Source organism: Triticum aestivum, chromosome 2B, assembly GCF_018294505.1.
Source record: "Triticum aestivum cultivar Chinese Spring chromosome 2B, IWGSC CS RefSeq v2.1, whole genome shotgun sequence".
Lineage (NCBI taxonomy): Eukaryota > Viridiplantae > Streptophyta > Magnoliopsida > Poales > Poaceae > Triticum > Triticum aestivum.
The window spans coordinates 698,740,973-698,764,259 of record NC_057798.1 but is presented as its reverse complement, the minus strand read 5'-3'; the positions used below and the strand labels follow the sequence as shown (position 1 = coordinate 698,764,259).

General features: G+C 42.5%; 2 protein-coding genes across 3 annotated transcripts; one reads left to right on the top strand and one right to left on the bottom strand.

The window, feature by feature from the left end:
• Nucleotides 1-1,923: 1,923 nt before the first annotated feature.
• On the bottom strand, nucleotides 1,924-2,499 carry LOC123039411 (BTB/POZ and MATH domain-containing protein 2-like). Its single transcript, XM_044462598.1, has one exon. It carries the CDS (start codon nucleotides 2,497-2,499, stop codon nucleotides 1,924-1,926), a length of 576 nt encoding a protein of 191 aa, XP_044318533.1.
• A 1,296-nt stretch (nucleotides 2,500-3,795) lies between these two features.
• LOC123042132 (acidic endochitinase-like) lies at nucleotides 3,796-13,313 on the top strand. Of its 2 annotated transcripts, XM_044464651.1 has the most exons (2): nucleotides 3,796-3,880; nucleotides 12,430-13,313. In XM_044464651.1, exons 1-2 carry the CDS (start codon nucleotides 3,796-3,798, stop codon nucleotides 13,251-13,253), a joined length of 909 nt encoding a protein of 302 aa, XP_044320586.1. In that variant the 3' UTR covers nucleotides 13,254-13,313. The 2 variants fall into 2 exon arrangements, with proteins under 2 accessions (XP_044320586.1, XP_044320587.1); XM_044464652.1 differs by lacking the exon at nucleotides 3,796-3,880 and having other exon boundaries at nucleotides 12,360-13,313.
• Nucleotides 13,314-23,287: the final 9,974 nt, after the last annotated feature.

Below are 23,287 nucleotides of genomic sequence, written 5' to 3'. Positions count from 1 at the left end.
TCACATAACTATCTCTATCCTGTTGTTGTTATGATTTTATTTTTCAAGAAATTACTCAAAAGATATAGATGACCCAAATAATCATGTTGTTGTACAAACATGTAAAAAAATGAATAACAATGATGTTGCGCATAACGAGGCAATACAAAATGTTAAACAATGAGAAAGCTAGTACATGCACCGATGCAAAGTTTCTATTTTATTCCCTATGCAGTAGGTTTATTAGCAACACTACGGCTGTAAAACCGTGGTTGATGATTCTTGCCATAAAATATGATAGACATTAGGCTCAAATCCACAAATATGATGTACGGCACCGAATATAGGCCCAGTTCTTTTGGCCGATTCTCCCAGAATCTTGAGAATCAACTCTCCATCCAGCTTCTCCCAGAATCTTGAACCCATATATTTTTTACAATCCTATCTAGTTACGATATAAACAACTAGGATTGTAAAAGAAATACGGGTACAAGATTCTGGGAGAAGCTGGGTGAAGGGTTGATTCTCAAGATTCTGGGAGAATCGGCCAAAAGAACTGGGCCATAGGTGTGGCCGAACCATGGTCCCAAGCAACATTACTGACTACAAGCCAAACTACAAAGTACAGAGAACATAAACGAGATAATTGCAAACTTATTATTGTACTAGTAAGAAAGCGCACGCAGACGCAATATATGGCAGGGCTAATGGCTTCGAGGAGAGCCGGAGAGATAATCTATGAGCAGGGTGCGTGAACATGCTGGTGCCCGAAACGTAAAGACGAAAGATGCTCGACCCAAACAAAGAAGAACACAGCTAAACTCTCCGACTAGAGAAGCCATCCAGCTAACAACCAAACTACCAACATCTCCAAAACTAGCACCGAGGAGGCCACGAGCAAAACAAGACGACACCTTCACGAAGGAGAACGACACTGAGACAACGTCATCGTCCGGTTCAGAGGACCAGACCTAGGGTTTCCCCTGAAGCTCGAAGAGGGGCGCCAGAAGATGGCCATGGCAGCGTCTTCAAGAAGGGCACAACATCTGCGGATCTCGCCGCTGCCAGCATAAGCTGCAGGGATTTCACAGCGCCTTCAAGAGGCTAGTCACATATACGATCATAGATTAGTGAAGTAGTATATGAACAAGACTAATTGTAGTACCCAGCGTGCATACCAACTGGATATACTAGTACACTAACTAATCTAATTACGTGACAATAAAATATAAATCAGCAATCATGTTGAGAGGCACTGCTACAAGCCAGACGCCGCTATATGATCATGATAAACGCGGAAATTGAAATGTAGATGATCAACCGTTTGTCCTATGGACTGGACTAGTCACTACAGGAAACTTTGTCCAATATTTCCTTCATGAGAAGGACAGCTTGCAACCAAATGCCTGAATCCATCAGTCGGCATAACAACCTGTAGCACATTCCATGGAGCCACGAATCCAAGTCTCGACGTCAATGCTCTCACAGAACTTGCTTTCACAAAGCACTCTTAACCTATCTAGTCCGAATCGCTCGGCAGCGACAGAGCAAGTACACAAAATCACAGCCGTTCATCACATATGTTTTGCGGGCAGCAGCACCCATCGATGGGAACATGTGTGAAACCATCGTATGCACAACCTCCATTTGCATCCTTGCACATCTGGTGGAGATGGTCTTGCAGATATTTTTTAGATCAACAGGGAGCGACCTCCATGCTGTTTACTCGGAACAAAACCGAAGTTGCATACAGCGTCGTAGTAGTTCATAAGTACTAGTACAAGCCAAACTACGGAGTACAGAAAACATAAACGAGAGAATTGCAAACTTCACGCAGACGCAATATATGGCATGGTTAGTGGCTTCAAGTAGAGCCGGACAGATAATCTGTGAGCAGGGCATCCTCTTCGCCTCCAAGTCCAGTCTTGGCATGCTTGGATTTCTTCAGTGGTGCGCCCCCTTGATGCGCATAACAGATCTCTTGCTGTCTCGCAGAATCGGCAGCGGAGGCGACGGGGGAATGACATGTCTCCCCTCAGTGTAGGGCTCTCCGATCACGGTGAGAACGCACCGGATAATGAAGCTCCCATTGTTTTCGAGCGACACTGATCTCAGCCTCGATCTGTCGACGAACTGAGGATAGCCCAGATAAACGCATTCGGAGGAGAAGGTATCCTCCACCTCCTCATACTTGGTAACCTGTACACCATCTTTGCCCAGCAAGTTCAGTGTGAACCTTGCTCTCACATCCATTTCCGGGCTGAGGCAGTTCAAGAACGCCGAAGCATTGCCGAAACCGCCATTTCTTACTCCGTCGGGGAAGAAATAGATTACCCAATTGAAGCCGCCGACGCTGAAGACGGTCGAGCTGACGAGCCTTTCGACGCCAATGCCTTCGAGCAGCGGGTAACTGCTGATCTCGAAATCATGCGTTGAGGTGAAGGTAGGGGTGATGCATCTCGACGAGGTCTTGGGCAGGCACTGGGCATGGCTAACTGCAGAGGTGGAGTTGCTGGCCATGGCTAAAACAGAAGAGGAAGGCGAGGTGGCGTCGAAGGCTAGCAGATTACTTCCTCCACTGTAGTGCAGGCTATACATATGCGCCTACTTATAGGGCTTTTCTAGCCGAGGGAAGTGAAGCCGCGGCGCACGCTCCAACGGAGACTTGGAAGTCGTTTAGTTTCCCTGTGAGTGGGCATTAACACGGAATGCATGCCGTCGTTTGAACTCGTCGCATGCACTTGGAACAGAAACGAAATTCAGTCGATTGAAGATGAATTAACTCTGTGTTCACATGACATCATTCATTAGCGAAGGGATGTGAAAGGCACACGATGACAAAGGGATTCATCATGCGAACGCGAACGTACTGGCGATGCGCCGCATGCACAACGTGATAAATAGGGAAAAGGGAAGAATATTTTCGATGACAAAACCAGCTCGGACCATCGCATCAAAAACCTTTTTTTCTAAAAGAATCTCATGAAAAACTAGGATCCGCCCACAGACGCATGGACCTCCACAAAATTCTTAACAAAGCAAATAATCTACATGTCGACATGAGCGCAAATGCTAAATCTCGCTTATTGCGAGATGGAAGTACGTGTGACACTCCCGCCGTGGACCAGCCCAATAACATGTTGTCTTGGAACCTTCCCACAACCGTTTTGGGAACCTTCCGCCAGTTTTAGAAAATTCCCGAGTGGTTTTTTCCTTTTTTTGCTTTTTTGAGTTTTCTCTAATCAGATTTTTTTTATTTCCTATTTTTCCTAATACATGTTGACTTTTGTTGAATATTTGTAAATACAGGGTGAACATAGATCGTGACCTTCTCTTGCCTCCTTCACAAGAAAAGATAACACGGTTTCCTTCTCTCGTCAGCGCTGCCGCCGGTCCGCCACATCTCCAATGGCCTTTGGGTCACGGAGGTGCAAAGGACCTCGGGCCCCAGTCGGTGGGAGGGACCCGCTCTCGTTCTTATTAGGTCTAGTGTCTTAATTGGGGGTGTGTGGCGGTGGCGATATCCCTCACTAGGAATAATGTTTCCCACGTTCTCTCCATGTCCTGATGGTGTGTCTAGCATCGTCGGAGGCCGTGTGGAGGTGTGTATCCGTCAGATCTCATGGGATTCGGTTGGTACAGGTCTTTGGTGGATCTATTTGGATCAAATCTTTATTCGTCTTTGTTTGGGAGTTTACAGGTTTGACCCTTCCGATTTACGTCTTTCATCATTGGCAATGGTTGTTGCTCTGCTACGCTGGGCCTTAGCACGATGGCTTTACGACTTTCTACTACAACTCTAGCAAGGGAGGGGCGATGGTGGCAAACCTTCGACTCGCTCCAGTGCTTGTAGTCGTCGTTGGGTGGTCCACGGACATGGTTGGAATTCTTATTACGTCTAGTCTCCTATGTACTGCCATGGTTGAAGATGAATAGATCGGAAGTTTCTCATGCAAAAAAGAAGTACATGGTAAACATTTATGAACACACATTGAATATTTTTCATAAATGTCACTAACATTTTACTAAAAGTTTCAGAAATAAATTAAGTTTTACAAACATTCATAAAATGCCAACACAATTTTCCTAAATGTATGGCACATTTTTTCAAAATTACCCCAAAAAATCTAAAATTGTATGATTTTTTTTTTCTAAAATGTCATGAACATGTTTTCAAATGCGTCCACATTTCGTAAATGTGATTATTATTTTATTGATACGAATATTTTTTTAAATTACATCACCAAATTTTGCAATACATGAAAGCAACGGTGAACTTTTTAAAACTTATAAGAATAGTAATTTTAAATTAATATATGTACATAATGTGTGTGTGTATGTGTGTGTGTGTGCGCGCGCGCGCGCGTGTGTGTGTGTGTGTGTGTGTGTGTGTGTCAGTATTTTTTCTATACATATTCTAAACATTTTCAAATGCTTTATTAATATTTTTCACAATATTAACTTTTTAATATATGGTCAACATTATTTCTATACATATTAAATCTTTTTCAAATGCTTAATTAAATATATTTTTTCCAAATGCAATACAAGTTTTTAATACATGGTCAACATTCTTTCTATATACATTTAACATTTTCAAATACATGACTAGCATTTTTTAAATATACGTTCAACACTTTTTCAAATGCTTGATTAATATTTTTCAAATAAAAGATTAAATTTTTTCATACATGGTCAACATTTTTTGTATATACACATTTAAAAAAATGATTGATTAACATTTTTATAGACTTGTTCAACTTTTTCAAATGCTCTATTAAATTTTTTTTAATACATGATCAAATAGTTTATACGGATTTTATATTTTTATATGCATTTTTCGTACGTGTGATAAACATTTTTTCTATACACATTTAACATTTTTCAAATACTTGGTAAATATTTTTCAATTGTTTTATGTAGAGTGATTTTGTAATACATTTGTTTAGAATATTTCAAAGTATAAACAAAAGTTAAAAGAAAATCTCGCACCACCATTCAGTGAGGGTTCCCTCTGTATCACGTGTAGCGAGACATAAGGGTGTCCCTCACCTACTCGCCAAACCGCTGCTCACTCGCTAGAAAAAAGCCGTGAACTATTGCTTTGGGAAAAGACAGCTTCCGGTTTTTTATAGGTTAATCTTTTTGTAAATAAAAAAGGTTTGTAGATTAATAAAAATCATTAATGTTAAAAATGTTTAGAAAAAATATATAAATTTAACATACTATTTTGTGCCTTAAGCGCCAAAGAGCCCCCCCTCCCCCGCCGCCACAATTGCGGGTAACACACTCTGCTTTATAACTCCACAATAATGTTTTCGGAAATCTGATAAATGTCATGAGGTTGACGAAACCACACCTGGTGTTCCTCATTCAAAGACAAACATGTTTAGCTAGATTATTAGCCTCATTACTTGATGATCACCTCCATGGACAAAGGAAGGAGACATAAACCTGTTTGATCATATGTGGAGCTCTCTCACAATGTTGACATGCCTAATAGTGTCCCGCCCTATGTGGCGTATGCCGTGAGGAATGATTGTATGAACATTTCTGTTGTTTAATATATGAGGAGGTCTAAAAAAAACAATGTTGCCATGCTTACCTCTGAAGCCCACAACAATGTCACTGATAAGTTCTTTGTAATCAAATGTGACTCTCAAGTGTTGGTGCAACATGTCCCTCATAAGGCGAGAGCATCATGACAAGCAAGAGCGTCCAAAAACATTGGTTCGGTTACCCCCGGAAACACCATCACCGAGGATCCAAGGAGCATTCCCAAATGACATCTATCAACCCACACTGATAGCATCACAATTATTATTTGTGGAAATTGCGCCGTCACATTGACTTTAGACACACCTGGAGGAGGAGGAGGCCATCTTAGAGGGGCAATCACTTAGGAGCTGGCTGGTTGCGTCGTCGGTGTTGTTTGTTGAAAGGTCACAAGGTCCCTTATAGGGTTAGTAATGAATATGTGAATCGAAAGTGGACTTTGATGCTCTTCTTCAAGGATTAAATCTCATGTATTATGAGACCTATATCACACTTGCCTAGTGGGTGTGGACTGGCCAGCTTCTCTGTTTTTTCTGATTTTCATTTTCTTGTTATTTTGTTTGGTTACTAAGTGTTTCTTCTTTGTTTTGTGTCCCTCTCACTCCTCTTTTTTCCAGGTTTTTTAACCGCTCTTTCTTTTCTTTGCATGTTTATTTTTTTCTTTATTCATTTTTTTGTTTTACAAATACACCAATAACAGTTTTTCCTCCTTTTCATTTTCTATGATTTCTCTCGGTTCATATTTCTTCACATGAATGTACATCTCATATTTAAAATTTAAAATTATACATTATGTATTTAAAAATGGTTTATCATCTATTAAAAACATATTATGCATTAAGAAATGTCAATTGTGTATTTCAGAAATATTGAAGTGTATTTAAGGGAAACAATAATGACATGAAGTAACAGTTCTATCACATCTACTACCCACACAAACACTTTGTAAAATACCAAATATATATCAACTTATATATAAAAAAACCATCAACATCTATAATACCAAAAAATTGTATATTTTTGTTAGAACAATACCAAATAAATATAATATGAAAAAAAATATAATTGATCTAACGATATTGATTTGGTATTATAAACTTTTTATTTTATAAACTTGATCAACCTTTCCAAAGTATAATTTAAGACAAACTTAATATACGAAATGAATAAAATCCGAGAAGTACGAAAACGAAAAATGGGGAATAGGAGACAGAGAGAGTCACCATCGTAACCGCGAGATCCAAGCGAATTAATCAATCGATCAAATCTTCAGGTAAAAAAACAAAAACTTCTTCAGGTGTCATTTTTTAGACGAAAAAAGATTCAGGTATATTATTGTGTGATGTTGAGAACTGCGAGATGCGGGATTCGATCCCTGGCCTCCTTGGGGAGAGCTAGTGCCGCTACGTAGTTGAGACGTGTGAAGCCGGTTTTCCATTTCTTGTCACGGATTTTTTCCCTGATTTTTCTTTTTATTTTGTCTTTGTTTTTTACGTTTTAATTTTTCTTCTCCACTTTTTGTTTACTTTCCTTTTTCCTTTTCCATTTTTTTTGCTTTATTTTGTTTTTTTTTGCTTCTCCATTTTTTCCTATTTTGGTTTTTCCTTCAAATAATAGTTCAACATTTTTTTAAATACTTGTTCAATATTTTTCAAATACTTTTTCAACATTTTTGTGTACATGATCAATATTTTTTCAACTACTTGTCAAAAAATTTAAAATACTTGTTCAACATTTTCATATACATGATCAACATTTTTTTCAAATACATGTTCAACATTTTGCAAATACTTGTTCAACATTTTTATATACATGATCAACATTTTTTCAAATACTTGTTCAACATTTTTTAAATGCTCGTCCAACAATTTTCAAATGTTTTTTGAAGAGTGTTTTTTGTAATATATATTTAGATTATTTGAAAGTATAATCAAAAGTACCAAAATAAAAGCAGAAAACATAAAACGTAAAAAAATGAGAATGTGCCCTCCAGTGAACCTGGGCCGGCCCATGTGCAGCTTCCTCAGGTCTCACTGAAGGCGAGGAATAGACGTGCCCCCTTCTACAGGGCATCAGCTCATTCGGGAAGACTAAAAAAAAACTTGTTCGGGGCCGATGGTCGTGCAGGTGGAGGCAAGAACAGTTCATCGGAATCATTATCGCCTGGGCGGAGATAGTGGTAGTGCTGGAAGACGAGGTCCGACTGGTGTAGGGGCAGTGACGGCGGCCGGTGAAGGGCTTTAGCCGAGGCGGTCATCGTAGTCTGCCAAATCCTCAGTTTGTGCTAGGATGGATGCGTCGTCGCTAGCTTACGCGATCAATGGAAATAAGGAGCTCTGCACGCACGCACTCGGACCGGTTGAAAGGTGTCGCAGCTTAGGCCATGCACAGTCCGAGTTGGTGTCCGGCTCTGAAGTAAGGCCCCGTTCGGTATGGAGTCGAAGAAAGCACAAGAACAGTAGATGATGCAGGAATGCTATTGGAATACAATGCTAAAACATTAGAATCAGAAATTATGGAGAAGATATGGGATTTGGTGTTCCGATTGCAGGAAAGAGAAACAAAGGAACGTGTAGACTCTAGTCACAAAAGGTGGTGCTGAACTCATTATTCTATTCTTGTGCATGTCACTTCGTACAGCTATGGCCATTTAAACCGAGTCAGTAGAGGCACATAGGCCACTTTCCTTTGCATGGCCTCGCGACTCCGCCCAAAAAATGAGAATCGGGTGGATTCTTTTTTTCCTGTGAAACTGAGGGCTGTGGAGCCTTTCCTGTGTAATTCTCGCTGCCAATCCTGCATAGCGAATGATGCTTTTGTCAAACTTTCCTCTGGTTCTGAATTCCTATAGTTTCCCTGTAAAATTCCTACATACCGAACACACCCTAAGGCCCCGTTCGCTATGGAGTTGAAGAAACCACAGGAACAGTAGAGGATGCAGGAACACTTCTGGAATACAATGCTAAAACATTGGAATCAGAAATTATGGGAAAGATATGGGATTTGGGCCCTGTTTGGTTCATAAGTCCTAGGACTTTTTCTAGTCCCAACTAAAAAATCCCTAGTCTTTAAAAAGTCCCTCCCTGTTTGTTTCCAGGGACTAAAAAGTCCCTAGTCCCTCCCTAGATGTTATTAAATGACCATGTTACCCATAATATACAAAAAAATAACAACCAAACAACACCATGGGGCGGCGGGGCAATGGGTGCAGAGAGGGGCATTGTTGGAAAAGTCCAAAAAAAGACTCTCCTTGAGAGTTTTCTTCATTTAGTCCCAAAAAGTAACTTTTAGTCCTTAATAGTCCCTCCTGTTTGGTTAAAAAGTCTCTAAGAAAGACTTTTTCTAGTCCCTGCATCAAAAAGTCTCTGGAAACAAACACCCCCTTATGTTCGGATTGCAGGAAAGAGAAACAAAGGAACGTGTGGACCCCAGTCACGAAAGGTGGTGCAGAACTCATTATTCTATTCTTGTGCATGTCACTTCGTATAGCTATGGCCATTTAAACCGAGTCAGTAGCAAGGTTTTGGTTACCGAATGAGGCAATTTTACCGAGGGGGACTGGTAAATGTGGTTACCACGGTTACCGAGAAATACCGAGAATATTTCAAACGAATTTTATAGTTCAATTTTGAATTCAAATAAATGAATGAACGGACATTCGAACCAGAGACCTCCCAAAACAGGAACTAGGTTGCTACCAACACGTCAGAATCAACTCTCATGACATTAATTAGATCCTATGTACTTTACTATAAATCAAGCGTTTAAATTAAGAAATTCAAAAAAATGATATTTTTTGCTCGGTACGGGGATTTACCGAGGGGCACGGAAATATGCGGTAACCATGGGAAATCTGGAAATTTCGACCGGTAACCAAAACCTTGGTCAGTAGAGGCACACGGGCCACTTTCCTTTGCATGGCCTCGCGACTCCGCCCAGAAAATGAGAATTGGGTGGATTCTTTTTTTCATGTGAGACTGAGGGCTATGGAGCTTTCCTGTGTAATCTCTCCCCGCCAATCCTGCATACCGAAAGATGCTTTTGTCAAACTTTTCTCTGGTTCTAAATTCCTATAGTTTCCGAGCACACCCTAAAGTCCGAACTCTTCAAGTTTTCAGTTTGGAATCCTCGTCGTATACTCCTTTGCTCTCCTCGGCTTATAAATACGGCCAGGTTCCCCTCAAGCCGATGCTCAAAAAAAAAAAAAAGGTTCCCCTCAAGCCAACAGATAGATCGAGCCAGGCTCACCCGTTTGCCTTCGATTCGTCGCCTGCGTTAGTTTGCCATGGGAAACATCAACTCTTGCTGGGCTACGCACTCGCAGCCGCCGGTAAGCGTGACGTCGTCGGTGTGCACGACGGAGGCCACCACCGCGGTGCACAAGTTCGTGGTGAAGAACTACTCGCTGCTCGACGGCAAGGGCGCCGGCAAGTACGTCACGTCGAGCACGTTCAAAGTCGGGGGCTACGACTGGTTCATCAATTTCTACCCTGACGGCGACAGCCGGGCGCCTGGCTACGTGGCAGCCTTCTTGCATCTCGTCGGGGAAGGGGCACCGGCGGGTGTGACGGCAAAGTTCACCTTAAGTTTGCTGAAGCAAGATGGCAAAGTACACAGAGATTCCAACGCTCCGATCATCACCCGGACCTTTGAGACGACGGGCACTGGCTGGGGCAATACCATGATTATAAAGAAGTCCAAGCTGCGAGGAGACTGCTTCACCATCAGGTGCGATTTGACCGTCATCGAAACCCCCATCGTGCAGGAGATGTTGCCAAATTGAGGCTGGTGCTGTAGTAACTGCTTTTACATACTATTTGAAACTTGTACCGATGGGTTCATGTGTGTTTAGCCCAATACTGTTTTTAATCTGAAAAAGTAGACGGGTCGACTTTCAATTTTTCTTTTTGAGGATCCACTTTCATACTTTCATAAACGGTGTAGTCCGTATTTTTATTCCAAGCAGTATTTTTTTAAAATCTTCTTATGAACCATCGATCAATTTCATTCATCTCCTCCTCGTAATGCCTCGTGGAAGAGAGCCGATGTAGGGCATCTCCAACGCGGATCTTCAAAGCGCCGCAACTGTCCGGACCAAGCCGCATGTAAGTTTTAGCCATTCAACACGATCACCAAATCCCACAAGCCAGCTCTAAAACGAGGGGAGCTCTGGGGGAGTCCATACGTCCGCTATGTCGGACTCTAACACTTCACATCCACCAAAAAACCCCACTCGGAGCCCGTGCATTTTCACAGTCATGCTCTCCTCTTGGCGTTGTCTAGCTTCGCGGGGACCGTCGCCGCCCCCGTAAACCCTAAGCACCACCGTCACCGCTGGGCGCCGCCCAAGCCTTACCGAACCCCTGCCGACGTCGCCCAATCCTTGTCGGACACATGCTCGTACTCCCCCGGATCCGGTTGACACCCAGGTACCCTCCACCCCTACGGACACCATCCATGGCAGACACCGCACCCAACAAGTGAATGCCTAGTGCAATGAAGTTCTCATTGTTTACTTTGAAGCAAATATGATGGATTCGGACAAGGAGTACTTCTATGCAGAGTTCATCATTTGCCCTCATCGGATGATGATGTGATTCTTAAAGAAACAGAGCGTGGGGAAGAGTATTGACATATAAATTTATTGCCTAGTCTTTTGTATCAGTTTGGTCTTTTGCTTGCATTGGCTAGAGCATGCACTTCTAGAAGGAGCATGTTCTCAACTTCAAAGGTTCAATAAAGGGGCATCGAGTGTTGAATTGGAACAGGGAATGGGGGCATATGAATCTGTCCAACGACTACTTTACCCCCGATGCGCTATTCAAAAGCTATTTCCAATATCGGTTCAGCCATTGTTCATATGCATCTACTTATTGAATACACGTTGCACATTTTTGCAGAAATGTTGAACCTTTTTTAGTTACAGGTTGAACATTTCGCCGAAACATGTGTTGAACATTTGTAAAATGCACATTGAATATTTTTTAAAACAATGTCATGACAAAATTGTAAACATGTAAACATTTTATAAATGTCATGACCATTTTTTTGAATAATATGAACAATTGTTAACATTCTGTGACCAAATATTTTACACCACGGACATTTTTTTAACGCGAGGCGAAATTTTAGAAAAATAATCAAAGTAATTTTTTAAATATAGACGTTCAAGATATTTTAAATTTTAAACAAAAGAGGCGAGCCAATGTCTCAAAAAAAAAACTGAGGCGAGCCGACGTTCCTTCTGGCTGGAAGCGAGATATACGTGCCCGTTTCCTTTATGTGTGAGCCCGCTCCTTGGGCTTCGAGCACACCACAGACAGGCGAAAGTATAGCGCTAAAAAAGCACGACAGGGCGAATGGTGCTCTTTTCTTATACTACGCCTTTTCTTTTTCTGTTCTTAATCACTTATTTTTGTGAATACCGCTCAAAAAATTCCTTATGTTGGTGAATTATTATGCCTTAATCGCTTAATGTGCCGTCGCCAGCACACAGCTGTAGTACGCCTTTTCTTATTCTATATATACTGGTGCCTTGCACGTTATTCTATTCAAGTACTAGTGCAAAATCACGAACACCGTCGCCGTTAATTCGAAGCTGCCAGCAGAGCGCGTTCACAAGTGTAAAGTGTTCATCCATGTGCCCACCAAATCACGCATGAGCATAAACAATATGGCGGTGCCAGATTTCACACGAAGAGTGCCCTCGTATATAAGCCAACCATCCAAGCACAAATTCAGCACACGCAGCAAAACCAAAGGCATACTCCTGAAGACACCAACAGTGGAGATAAGAGTTCAATAGGGACAATATTGCCCCAGAGATGGCTAGTAGTTCATCTATGCTGCAACTGCTGGTCGTGGCAGTAGCTGCGGCGCAGTTTCTTGGGTCAGAAGCCGGCGGCATTTCCATCTACTGGGGCCAGAATGGTGGTGAGGGCACGCTGGCTGCAACTTGCGCCACCGGCAACTACAAATTCGTCAACATCGCCTTCCTTTCCTCCTTTGGCAATGGCCAGCCACCAGTCCTCAACCTAGCAGGTCACTGCGTCCCAACCAACGGCGGTTGCGCCAATCTGAGCTCCGACATCAAGTCATGCCAGAGCAACGGCGTCAAGGTCATGCTCTCCATCGGTGGTGGGGCAGGCGGCTACTACCTTTCCTCGTCCCAGGATGCCAAGAATGTCGCGACGTACCTATGGAACAACTTCTTAGGAGGTAAGTCATCTTCGCGGCCTCTCGGTGACGCGGTCCTTGACGGCATCGACTTTGATATCGAGGGTGGTACACCCCTGCACTGGGACGATCTTGCAAGGTTCCTAAAAGGGTATAGCAACTCCGACAGGAGAGTGTACTTGACTGCCGCGCCACAGTGCCCTTTTCCTGATGCATGGGTGGGAGGCGCCCTCAACACCGGCCTCTTTGACTATGTGTGGGTGCAGTTCTACAACAACGCACCTTGTCAGTATACTTCAGGCAGCACTTCCAATCTAGCTGATTCATGGAAGCAGTGGTTGACAGTTCCTGCAAAGCAGATCTTCCTTGGTCTCCCGGCGTCACCTCAGGCCGCCGGGAGCGGGTTCATCCCGGCTGATGACCTAAAGTCGGATGTTCTCCCATTGATCAAGAGTGCAGGGAAGTATGGTGGGATCATGTTGTGGTCCAAGTATTATGATGACCAGGATGGCTATAGCTCTTCGGTGAAGAGTGATGTTTGAGAGGGTTGTATTTCATCTGATCCATATGATTGACACTTCCTTGTGTTGTGTGAGGCTTCATTTTATTTCCCCTTGTGATTTGTAAGTTATTATGTGGTGTTGAATTGTCGTGTGTAATATAAATAAATTTTTACTTACTTGGATCTTTCAATCCGTTATCTGCTAGCGTTTTCAAATGAGGAAATGTGAACCAATGATAATTAGTTCAACATGAAAAGGCTTGCATGTCATGGCTGGTTTTCAATTATATTAAATGGTGTGGGTGCACAGAGAACAAATGCAAAAGCCTCTTTTGAACAAAGTTGCAAAAAAGCAAAGAAAGATCAAAGAGGCAGCACAACAAGCCAAATCCCCACCCATGCCCATAATTAATAGAACATTACTCGCCGCATCCCATGGTTGGATCGACCAAAGTCAAAACACACTCAAAATCTAGAGTTGTTAAAATCATAGAATGCTCAAATGAACAATGCTAAGGTGACAAGGATCTCAAAAACAAACTGGCGTGCGTAGGCAGATGAGGATGAAGTCAGGGATGCACGATTTTTACCTGGGTTGAGGCCCCCGTGTGGGTAAGAATCCTACTTATTTTCTTTATCTTTCCTTAAATCTTAATGCAAAAGTATGATGGTGGCTAACATGAGTTAAACCATAACAATCTAGATTCCTACAATAGATCTACATATCTTGCCACAGTGTCAATGCAAAGTGCTTCCCTGCATTGTGGTGTTGTATTGGTGTTAAACTAGCTTGTTCCTCTGCTTCTACCTATGGGTCCTTATATGTAGGTGTTCTACTGTGGTATCCAAGACAAGGAACCTAGACATAACTCCTAACGACAATGGAATAAGGCATAACTTCCTTAATCTTGTTGAACCCGCACTCATCCACACAATCTTTCTTATATGCTCCAGTTTCCATAAGCCACACATGTCGGAAGGGAAGGTTCCATAGCTCTTCAGGACTTGCACATGGATATGCCTTCCATGGGCTTGATGTCTCATGTGCATAACCACATTTAAAGAAATACAAGTATAGATGTTGATAGACCTCATGAATAGCATTAGTTCTCATTGAGGCGATTGTACGATCTATTGTGGTGACGGGCGTGCTGACACCATGACCATCGAGCACTGAGACAACCAGAATCACCATACATCCTCATCGTTGTCTCGACATCTCACTTGTCCACCTTGCAAAATCCCCCACTGCCGCTAATGAGTCCAAAACGCATGATGTCATTTTGGCTCATTTGTTGCATATCCTCGTAGTAGGACTCCCATATTATGTTCTACTAGCACGATGTTCATGCATTGCTATGAAACTATAACATATAAGCACATATGTCACTGGCTTAGGAAATCATTAAAATATGTTCATACCCTGCAACCTTTTCATGTGGTTCATGATTTTAAAAAACAAAACATGAAATGCCACATCTTGCTGCATGCATTTGATAATCTTAAACGGTCATAGTAGGTTCTTTACAAGACACAACATTTCAAATGTTGAAACATATGAGAATATGCATTAGTAAGTTGATTGCACAAGGTCATGGATCGGGTAGGAGGACAAGGTCTATCCAATTACTATTTTTTTCAATCTGTTGTTATGTCATATATAATTGGAAGAACTCGGTTGAGAAGAGAAACTAAAAATATTGGTGTAGTTGTTTATTTGTGTTAGGTCCCCCATGTGAGTAAAAGTATATTTGTTTATTTACTTTCTTTGAAGAGTGTTAGTCCCACATATAGGTAGGGATGCATCTGTTTATTAGTGAAGGTTGTTGGTACCACATGTGAACTAACTGCCAACTCCAACCTTGATAGTTGGAAAAGATTGAACCCTTCTTTATGTCTATTTTGCATAAATACTAGTTTTCATAAATTTTAACAAGAGCACTACATAATACTTAGTTTTTATATGTTTTGTTAGTTCCGTTTTATCTTTTCTGTGTGTTTTCAAATTCCCATGTGATGGTGTCCTGGATTAGGGGGTGCACACCACATCGGCCTGCCATTAATTTGCCGGGCCGAGGACCCACCAACAACTGAAGAATGGGCCACACATGCTCTTGAAGGAAATATGCCCTAGAGGCAATAATAAAGTTATTATTTATTTCCTCATATCATGATAAATGTTTATTATTCATGCTAGAATTGTACTAACCGGAAACATAATACATGTGTGAATACATAGACAAACATAGTGTCACTAGTATGCCTCTACTTGACTAGCTCGTGAATCAAAGATGGTTAAGTTTCCTAGCCATGGACAAAAGAGTTGTTATTTGATTAACGGGATCACATCATTAGGAGAATGATGTGATTGACTTGACCCATTCCGTTAGCCTTAGCACTTGATCGTTTAGTATGTTGCTATTGCTTTCTTCATGACTTATACAAAGTTCCTACAACTATGAGATTATGCAACACCCGTTTACCGGAGGAACACTTTGTGTGCTACCAAATGTCACAACGTAACTGGGTGATTATAAAGGAGCTCTACAGGTGTCTCCAAAGGTACATGTTGAGTTGGCGTATTTCGAGATTAGGATTTGTCACTTCGATTGTCGGAGAGGTATCTCTGGGCCCTCTCGGTAATGCACATCACTATAAACCTTGCAAGCAATGTAGCTAATGAGTTAGTTACGGAATGATGCATTACGTAACGAGTAAAGAGACTTGCCGGTAACGAGATTGAACTAGGTATTGGATACTGACGATCGAATCTCGGGCAAGTAACATACCGATGACAAAGGGAACAACGTATATTGTTATGCGGTTTGACCGATAAAGATCTTCGTAGAATATGTAGGAGCCAATATGAGCATCCAGGTTCCGCTATTGGTTATTGACCGGAAACAGTTCTAGGTCATGTCTACATAGTTCTCGAACCCGTAGGGTCCGCACGCTTAACGTTACGATGACAGTTTTATTATGAGTTTATAAGTTTTGATGTACCGAAGGTTGTTCGGAGTCCCGGATGTGATCACGGACATGACGAGGAGTCTCGAAATGGTCGAGACATAAAGATTGATATATTAGACGACTATATTCGTGTTGGGGAACGTAGCAGAAATTCAAAATTTTCCTACGTGTCACCAAGATCTATCTATGGAGAGACCAGCAACGAGTAGAAAGAGAGTGCATCTACATACCCTTGTAGATCGCTAAGCGGAAGCGTTCAAGTGAACGGGGTTGATGGAGTCGTACTCGTCGTGATTCAAATCACCGATGATCCTAGTGCCGAACGGACGGCACCTCCGCGTTCAACACACGTACAGCCCGGTGACGTCTCCCACGCCTTGATCCAGCAAGGAGAGAGGGAGAGGTTGAGGAAGACTCCATCCAACAGCAGCACAACGGCGTGGTGGTGGTGGAGGAGCGTGGCAATCCTGCAGGGCTTCGCCAAGCACCGCGGGAGAGGAGGAGACTTGGGAGAGGGGGAGGGCTGCGCCAGAACTTCGTCTGAAGCTCCCATGCGTCTCCCCACTATATATAGGGGTGGAGGGGCTGGTTTCTTGCCCTCCAAGTCCATTGGGGCGTTGGCCAAGGTGGGAGGAAAGAAATCCCATCATTTCCTTCCCCACCGATTGTTATCCCCCCTTTTTAGGGATCTTGATCTTATCCCTTCGGGATATGATCTTATTCCTTCTAAGGGGGGATCTTGGTGCGCCTTGACCAGGGGTGTGGGGCCTTGCCCCCACTACCCACGTTCATGTGGGTCCCCCCATGCAGGTGGGCCCCACTCCGGAACCTTCTAGAACCTTCCCGGTACAATACCGAAAAATCCCGAACATTTTCCGGTGGCCAAAATAGGACTTCCCATATATAAATCTTTACCTCCGGACCATTCCGGAACTCCTCGTGACGTCCGGGATCTCATCCGGGACTCCGAACAACATTCGGTAACCACATACAAACTTCCTTTATAACCCTAGCGTCATCGAACCTTAAGTGTGTAGACCCTACGGGTTCGGGAGACATGCAGACATGACCGAGACGTTCTCCGGTCAATAACCAACAGCGGGATCTGGATACCCATGATGGCTCCCACATGTTCCACGATGATCTCATCGGATGAACCACGATGTCAAGGACTTAATCAATCCCGTATTCAATTCCCTTTGTCTATCGGTATGTTACTTGCCCGAGATTCGATCGTCGGTATCCAATACCTTGTTCAATCTCGTTACCGGCAAGTCACTTTACTCGTTCCGTAACACATCATCCCGTGATCAACTCCTTGGTCACATTGCGCATATGATGATGTCCTACCGAGTGGGCCCAGAGATACCTCTCCGTTTACACGGAGTGACAAATCCCAGTCTCGATCCGCATAAAACAATAGATACTTTCGGAGATACCTGTAGTGCACCTTTATAGTCACCCAGTTACGTTGTGACGTTTGATACACCCAAAGCACTCCTACGGTATCCAGGAGTTACACGCTCTCATGGTCAAAGGAAGAGATACTTGACATTGGCAAAGCTCTAGCAAATGAACTACACGATCTTTGTGCTAGGCTTAGGATTGGGTCTTGTCCATCACATCATTCTCCTAATGATGTGATCCCGTTATCAACGACATCCAATGTCCATAGCCAGGAAACCATGACTATCTGTTGATCACAACGAGCTAGTCAACTAGAGGCTCACTAGGGACATATTGTGGTCTATGTATTCACACGTGTATTACGATTTCCGGATAATACAGTTATAACATGAATAAAAGACAATTATCATGAACAAGGAAATATAATAATAACACTTTTATTATTGCCTCTAGGGCATATTTCCAACAGTCTCCCACTTGCACTAGAGTCAATAATCTAGTTCACATCGCCATATGATTAACACTCACAGGTCACATCGCCATGTGACTAATACCCAAGAGTTTTAGGTTTGATCATGTTGCTTGTGAGAGAGGTTTTAGTCAACGGGTCCGAACCTTTCAGATCCGTGTGTGCTTTACAAATCTCTATGTCATCTCCTAGATGTAGCTACCACGCTCTATTTGGAGCTAATCCAAATAACTGTTCTACTTGGAGCTATTCTAAATTGTTGCTCCATTATATGTATCCGGTATCTCTACTCAGAGCTATCCGGATAGGTGTCAAGCTTGCATCGACGTAACCCTTTACGACGAACTCTTTTACCACCTCCATAATCGAGAAAAATTCCTTAGTCCACTAATTTCTAAGGATAACTTTGACCGCTGTCCTGTGATCCATTCTTGGATCACTCTTGTACCCCTTGACTGACTCATGGCAAGGCACACTTCAGGTGCGGTACTCAGCATGGCATACTGTAGAGCCTACGTCTAAAGTATAGGGGACGACCTTCGTCCTTTCTCTCTTTTCTGCCGTGGTCGAGCTTTAAGTCCTAACTTCGTACCTTACAACTCAGGCAAGAACTCCTTCTTTGACTGGTCCATCTTGAACACCTTCAAGATCATGTCAAGGTATGTGCTCATTTGAAAGTATTATTAAGCATTTTGATCTATCCTTATAGATCTTGATGCTCAATGTTCAAGTAGCTTAATCCAGGCTTTCCATTGAAAAACACTTTCAAAATAACCCTATATGCTTTCCAGAAATTCTACGTCATTTCTGATCAACAATATGTCAACAACATATACTCATCAGAAATTCTATAGTGCTCCCACTCACTTCTTTGGAAATACAAGTTTCTCGTAAACTTTGTACAAACCCAAAATCTTTGATCATCATCAAAGCACACATTCCAACTCCGAGATGCTCACTCCAGTCCTTAGAAGGATTGCTGGAGCTTTGCATACTTATTAGCATCTTTTGGGATTGACAAAACCTTCCGGTTGTATCACATACAACCTTTCCTCAAGTATAACGTCGAGGAAACAATGTTTTGACATCCTATCTGCAAGATTTCATCAATCATGCAGTAACTGCTAATCCAATTCCAACAGACTCTTAGCATCGCTACGAGTGAGAAAACCTCACCGTAATCAACTCCTTGAACTTGTCGGAAAATATCTTAACGACAAGTCGAGCTTTCTTAATGGTAATTCTTACCATCATTGTCTGTCTTCCTTTTAAAATCCATCCGTACCCAATGGCCTTACGACCATCAAGTATTTCTTCCAAAGTCATGGATCCGTTCTCGGATTTTATGGCCTCGAGCCATTTATCGGAATCCGGGCCCACCATTGCTTCTCCATAGCTCGTAGGTTCATTGTTGTCCAGCAACATGACTTCCAAGACAGGATTACGTACCACTCTGATGTAGTACGTATCCTTGTCATCCCACGAGGTTTGGTAGTGACTTGATCCGAAGTTTCATGATCAACATCACAAGCTTCCACTTCAATTGGTGTAGGTGCCACAGGAACAACTTCCTGTGCCCTGCCACACACTAGTTGAAGAGACGGTTCAATAACCTCATCAAGTTTCCACCATCCTCCCACTCAATTCTTTCGAGAGAAACTTTCCTCGAGAAAGGACCCGATTCAAGAAACAATCCATATTGCTTTCGGATCTGAATTAGGAGGTATACCCAACTGTTTTGGGTTTCCTATGAAGATGCATTTTATCCGCTTTGGGTTCGAGCTTATCAACCTGAAACTTTTTCATATAAGCGTCGCAGCCCCAAACTTTTAAGAAACGACAACTTAGGTTTCTCTAAACCATAATTCATACGGTGTCATCTCAACGGAATTACGTGGTGCCCTATTTAAAGTGAATGTGGTTGTCTCTAATGCCTAACCCATGGACAATAGTGGTAATTCGATAAGAGACATCATGGTACGCACCATATCCAATAGGGTGCAACTATGATGTTCGGACACACCATCACACTATGGTGTTCCAGGCGGTATTAATTGCGAAACAATTTCCACAATGTCTTAATTGTGTGCCAAAACTCGTAACTCAGATATTCATCTCTATGATCATATCATAGACATTTTATCCTCTTGTCACAATGATCTTCTACTTCACTCTGAAATTACTTGAACCATTCAATAATTCAGACTTGTGTTTCATCAAGTAAATATTCTCAACATCTACTCGAATCATCTGTGAAGTAAGATCATAACGATATTCACTGCATGCCTCAGCACTCATTGGATTGGACACATCAAAATGTGTTACTTCCAACAAGTTGCTATCTTGTTCCATCTTACTGAAAACGAGGCTTTTCAGTCATCTTGCCCATGTGGTATGATTTGCATATCTCAAGTGATTCAAAATCAAGTGAGTCCAAACGGTCCATTTGCATGGAGTTTCTTCATGCATATACACCAATAGACATGGTTCGCATGTCTCAAACTTTTCAAAAACGAGTGAGTCCAAAGATCCATCAACATGGAGCTTCTTCATGCGTTTTATACCATTATGACTTACATGGCAGTGCCACAAGTAAGTGGTACTATCATTACTATCTTATATCTTTTGGCATGAAAATGTGTATCACTACGATCGAGATTCAATAAACCATTCAGGTTTAATACTAATCTTGATGGTAGAGGGAGCGTGCGATGTTTGATCACATCAAACTTGGAAACACTTCCAACATATATCGTCAGCTCACCTTTAGCTAGTCTTCGTTTATTCCGTAGCTTTTATTTCGAGTTACTAACACTTAGCAACCGAACCGGTATCTAATACCCTGGTGCTACTAGGAGTACTAGTAAAGTACACATTAACATAATGTATATCCAATATACTTCTATCGACCTTGCCAGCCTTCTTATCTACCAAGTATCTAGGGTAATTCTGCTCCAGCGGCTATTCCCCTTATCACAGAAGCACTTAGTCTCGGGTTTGGGTTCAATCTCGGGTTTCTTCACTGGTGCAGCAGCTGATTTGCCGTTTCATGAAGTATCCCTTCTTGCACTTGCCCTTCTTGAAACTAGTGGTTTCACCAACCATCAACAATTGATGCTCCTTCTTGATTTCTACTTTCGCGGTGTCAAACATCGCGAATACCTCAAGGATCATCATATCTATCCCTGATATGTTATAGTTCATCACGAAGCTCTAGCAGCTTGGTGGCAATGACTTTGGGGAAACATCACTATCTCATCTGGAAGATTAACTCCCACTTGATTCAAGTGATTGTTGCACTCAGACAATCTGAGCACAAGCTCAACGATTGAGCTTTTCTCCCTTAGTTTGCAGGCTAAGAAAATCGCCGGAGGTCTCATACCTCTTGACGTGGGCACGAGCCTGAAATCCCAATTTCAGCCCTCGAAACATCTCATATGTTCCGCGACGTTTCGAAAATGTCTTTGGTGCCTCTACTTAAACCATTTAACTGAACTATCACGTAGTTATCAAAACGTGTATGTTCGATGTTCGAAACATCCACAAACGACGTTTGGGGTTCAGCACACTGAGCAGTGCATTAAGGACATAAGCGTTCTACTGTCCGCATAATCGCTACTGTCAACTTTCAACTATATTTTCTCTAGGAACATATCTAAACAGTGGAACTAAAGCGCGAGCTTACGACATAATTTGCAAAAAGGTCTTTTGACTATGTTCAAGATAATTAAGTTCATCTTATGAACTCCCACTCAGATAGACATCCCTCTAGTCATCTAAGTGATTACATGATCCGAGTCAACTAGGCCGTGTCCGATCATCACGTGAGACGGACTAGTCATCATCGGTGAACATCTTCATGTTGATCGTATCTACTATACGACTCATGCTCGACCTTTCGGTCTCCGTGTTCCGAGGCCATGTCTGCACATGCTAGGCTCGTCAAGTTAACCCTAAGTGTTTTCGCTGTGTAAAACCGTCTTACACCCGTTGTATGTGAACGTAAGAATCCATCACACCCGATCATCACGTGGTGCTTAGAAGCGACGAACTCTAGCAACGGTGCACAGTTAGGGGAGAACACTTCTTGAAATTTTGTAAGGGATCATCTTATTTACTACCGTCGTCCTAAGTAAACAAGATGCATAAACATGATAAACATCACATGCAATCAAATAGTGACATGATATGGCCAATATCATTTTGCTCCTTTTGATCTTCATCTTCGGGGCTCCATGATCATCATCGTCACCGGCATGACACCATGATCTCCATCATCGTGTCTTCATGAGGTTGTCACGCCAACGACTACTTCTACTTCTATGGCTAACGCGTTTAGCAATAAAGTAAAGTAATTTACATGGCGTTCTTCAATGACACGCAGGTCATACAATAAATAAAGACAACTCCTATGGCTCCTGCCGGTTGTCATACTCATCGACATGCAAGTCGTGAATCCTATTACAAGAACATGATCAATCTCATACATCACATATATCATTCATCACATCCTTTTGGCCATATCACATCACATAGCATACCCTGCAAAAACAAGTTAGACGTCCTCTAATTGTTGTTGCATGTTTTACGTGGCTGCTATGGGTTTCTAGCAAGAACGTTTCTTACCTACGCAAAACCACAACGTGATATGTAAATTGCTATTTACCCTTCATAAGGACCCTTTTCATCGAATCCGTTCCGACTAAAGTGGGAGAGACTGGCACCCGCTAGCCACCTTATGCACCAAGTGCATGTCAATCGGTGGAACCTGTCTCACGTAAGAGTACGTGTAAGGTCGGTCCGGGCCGCTTCATCCCACAATACCGTCGAAACAAGATTGGACTAGTAACGGTAAGCATATTGAACAACATCAACGCCCACAACTACTTTGTGTTCTACTCGTGCAAAGAATCTACGCAATAGACCTAGCTCATGATGCCACTGTTGGGGAACGTAGCAGAAATTCAAAATTTTCCTACGTGTCACCAAGATCTATCTATGGAGAGACCAGCAACGAGTAGAAAGAGAGTGCATCTACATACCCTTGTAGATCGCTAAGCGGAAGCGTTCAAGTGAACGGGGTTGATGGAGTCGTACTCGTCGTGATTCAAATCACCGATGATCCTAGTGCCGAACGGACGGCACCTCCGCGTTCAACACACGTACAGCCCGGTGACGTCTCCCACGCCTTGATCCAGCAAGGAGAGAGGGAGAGGTTGAGGAAGACT

Coding starts and splice junctions, on each gene's coding strand:
- LOC123039411 (XM_044462598.1), bottom strand. CDS start 2,499: ATGGCCAGCAACTCCACCTCTGCAGTTAGCCATGCCCAGTGCCTGCCC.
- LOC123042132 (XM_044464651.1), top strand. CDS start 3,796: ATGGTGGCAAACCTTCGACTCGCTCCAGTGCTTGTAGTCGTCGTTGGG. Junction 3,881..12,429: donor TGGAATTCTTATTACGTCTA/GTCTCCTATGTA, acceptor TTCTTGGGTCAG/AAGCCGGCGGCATTTCCATC.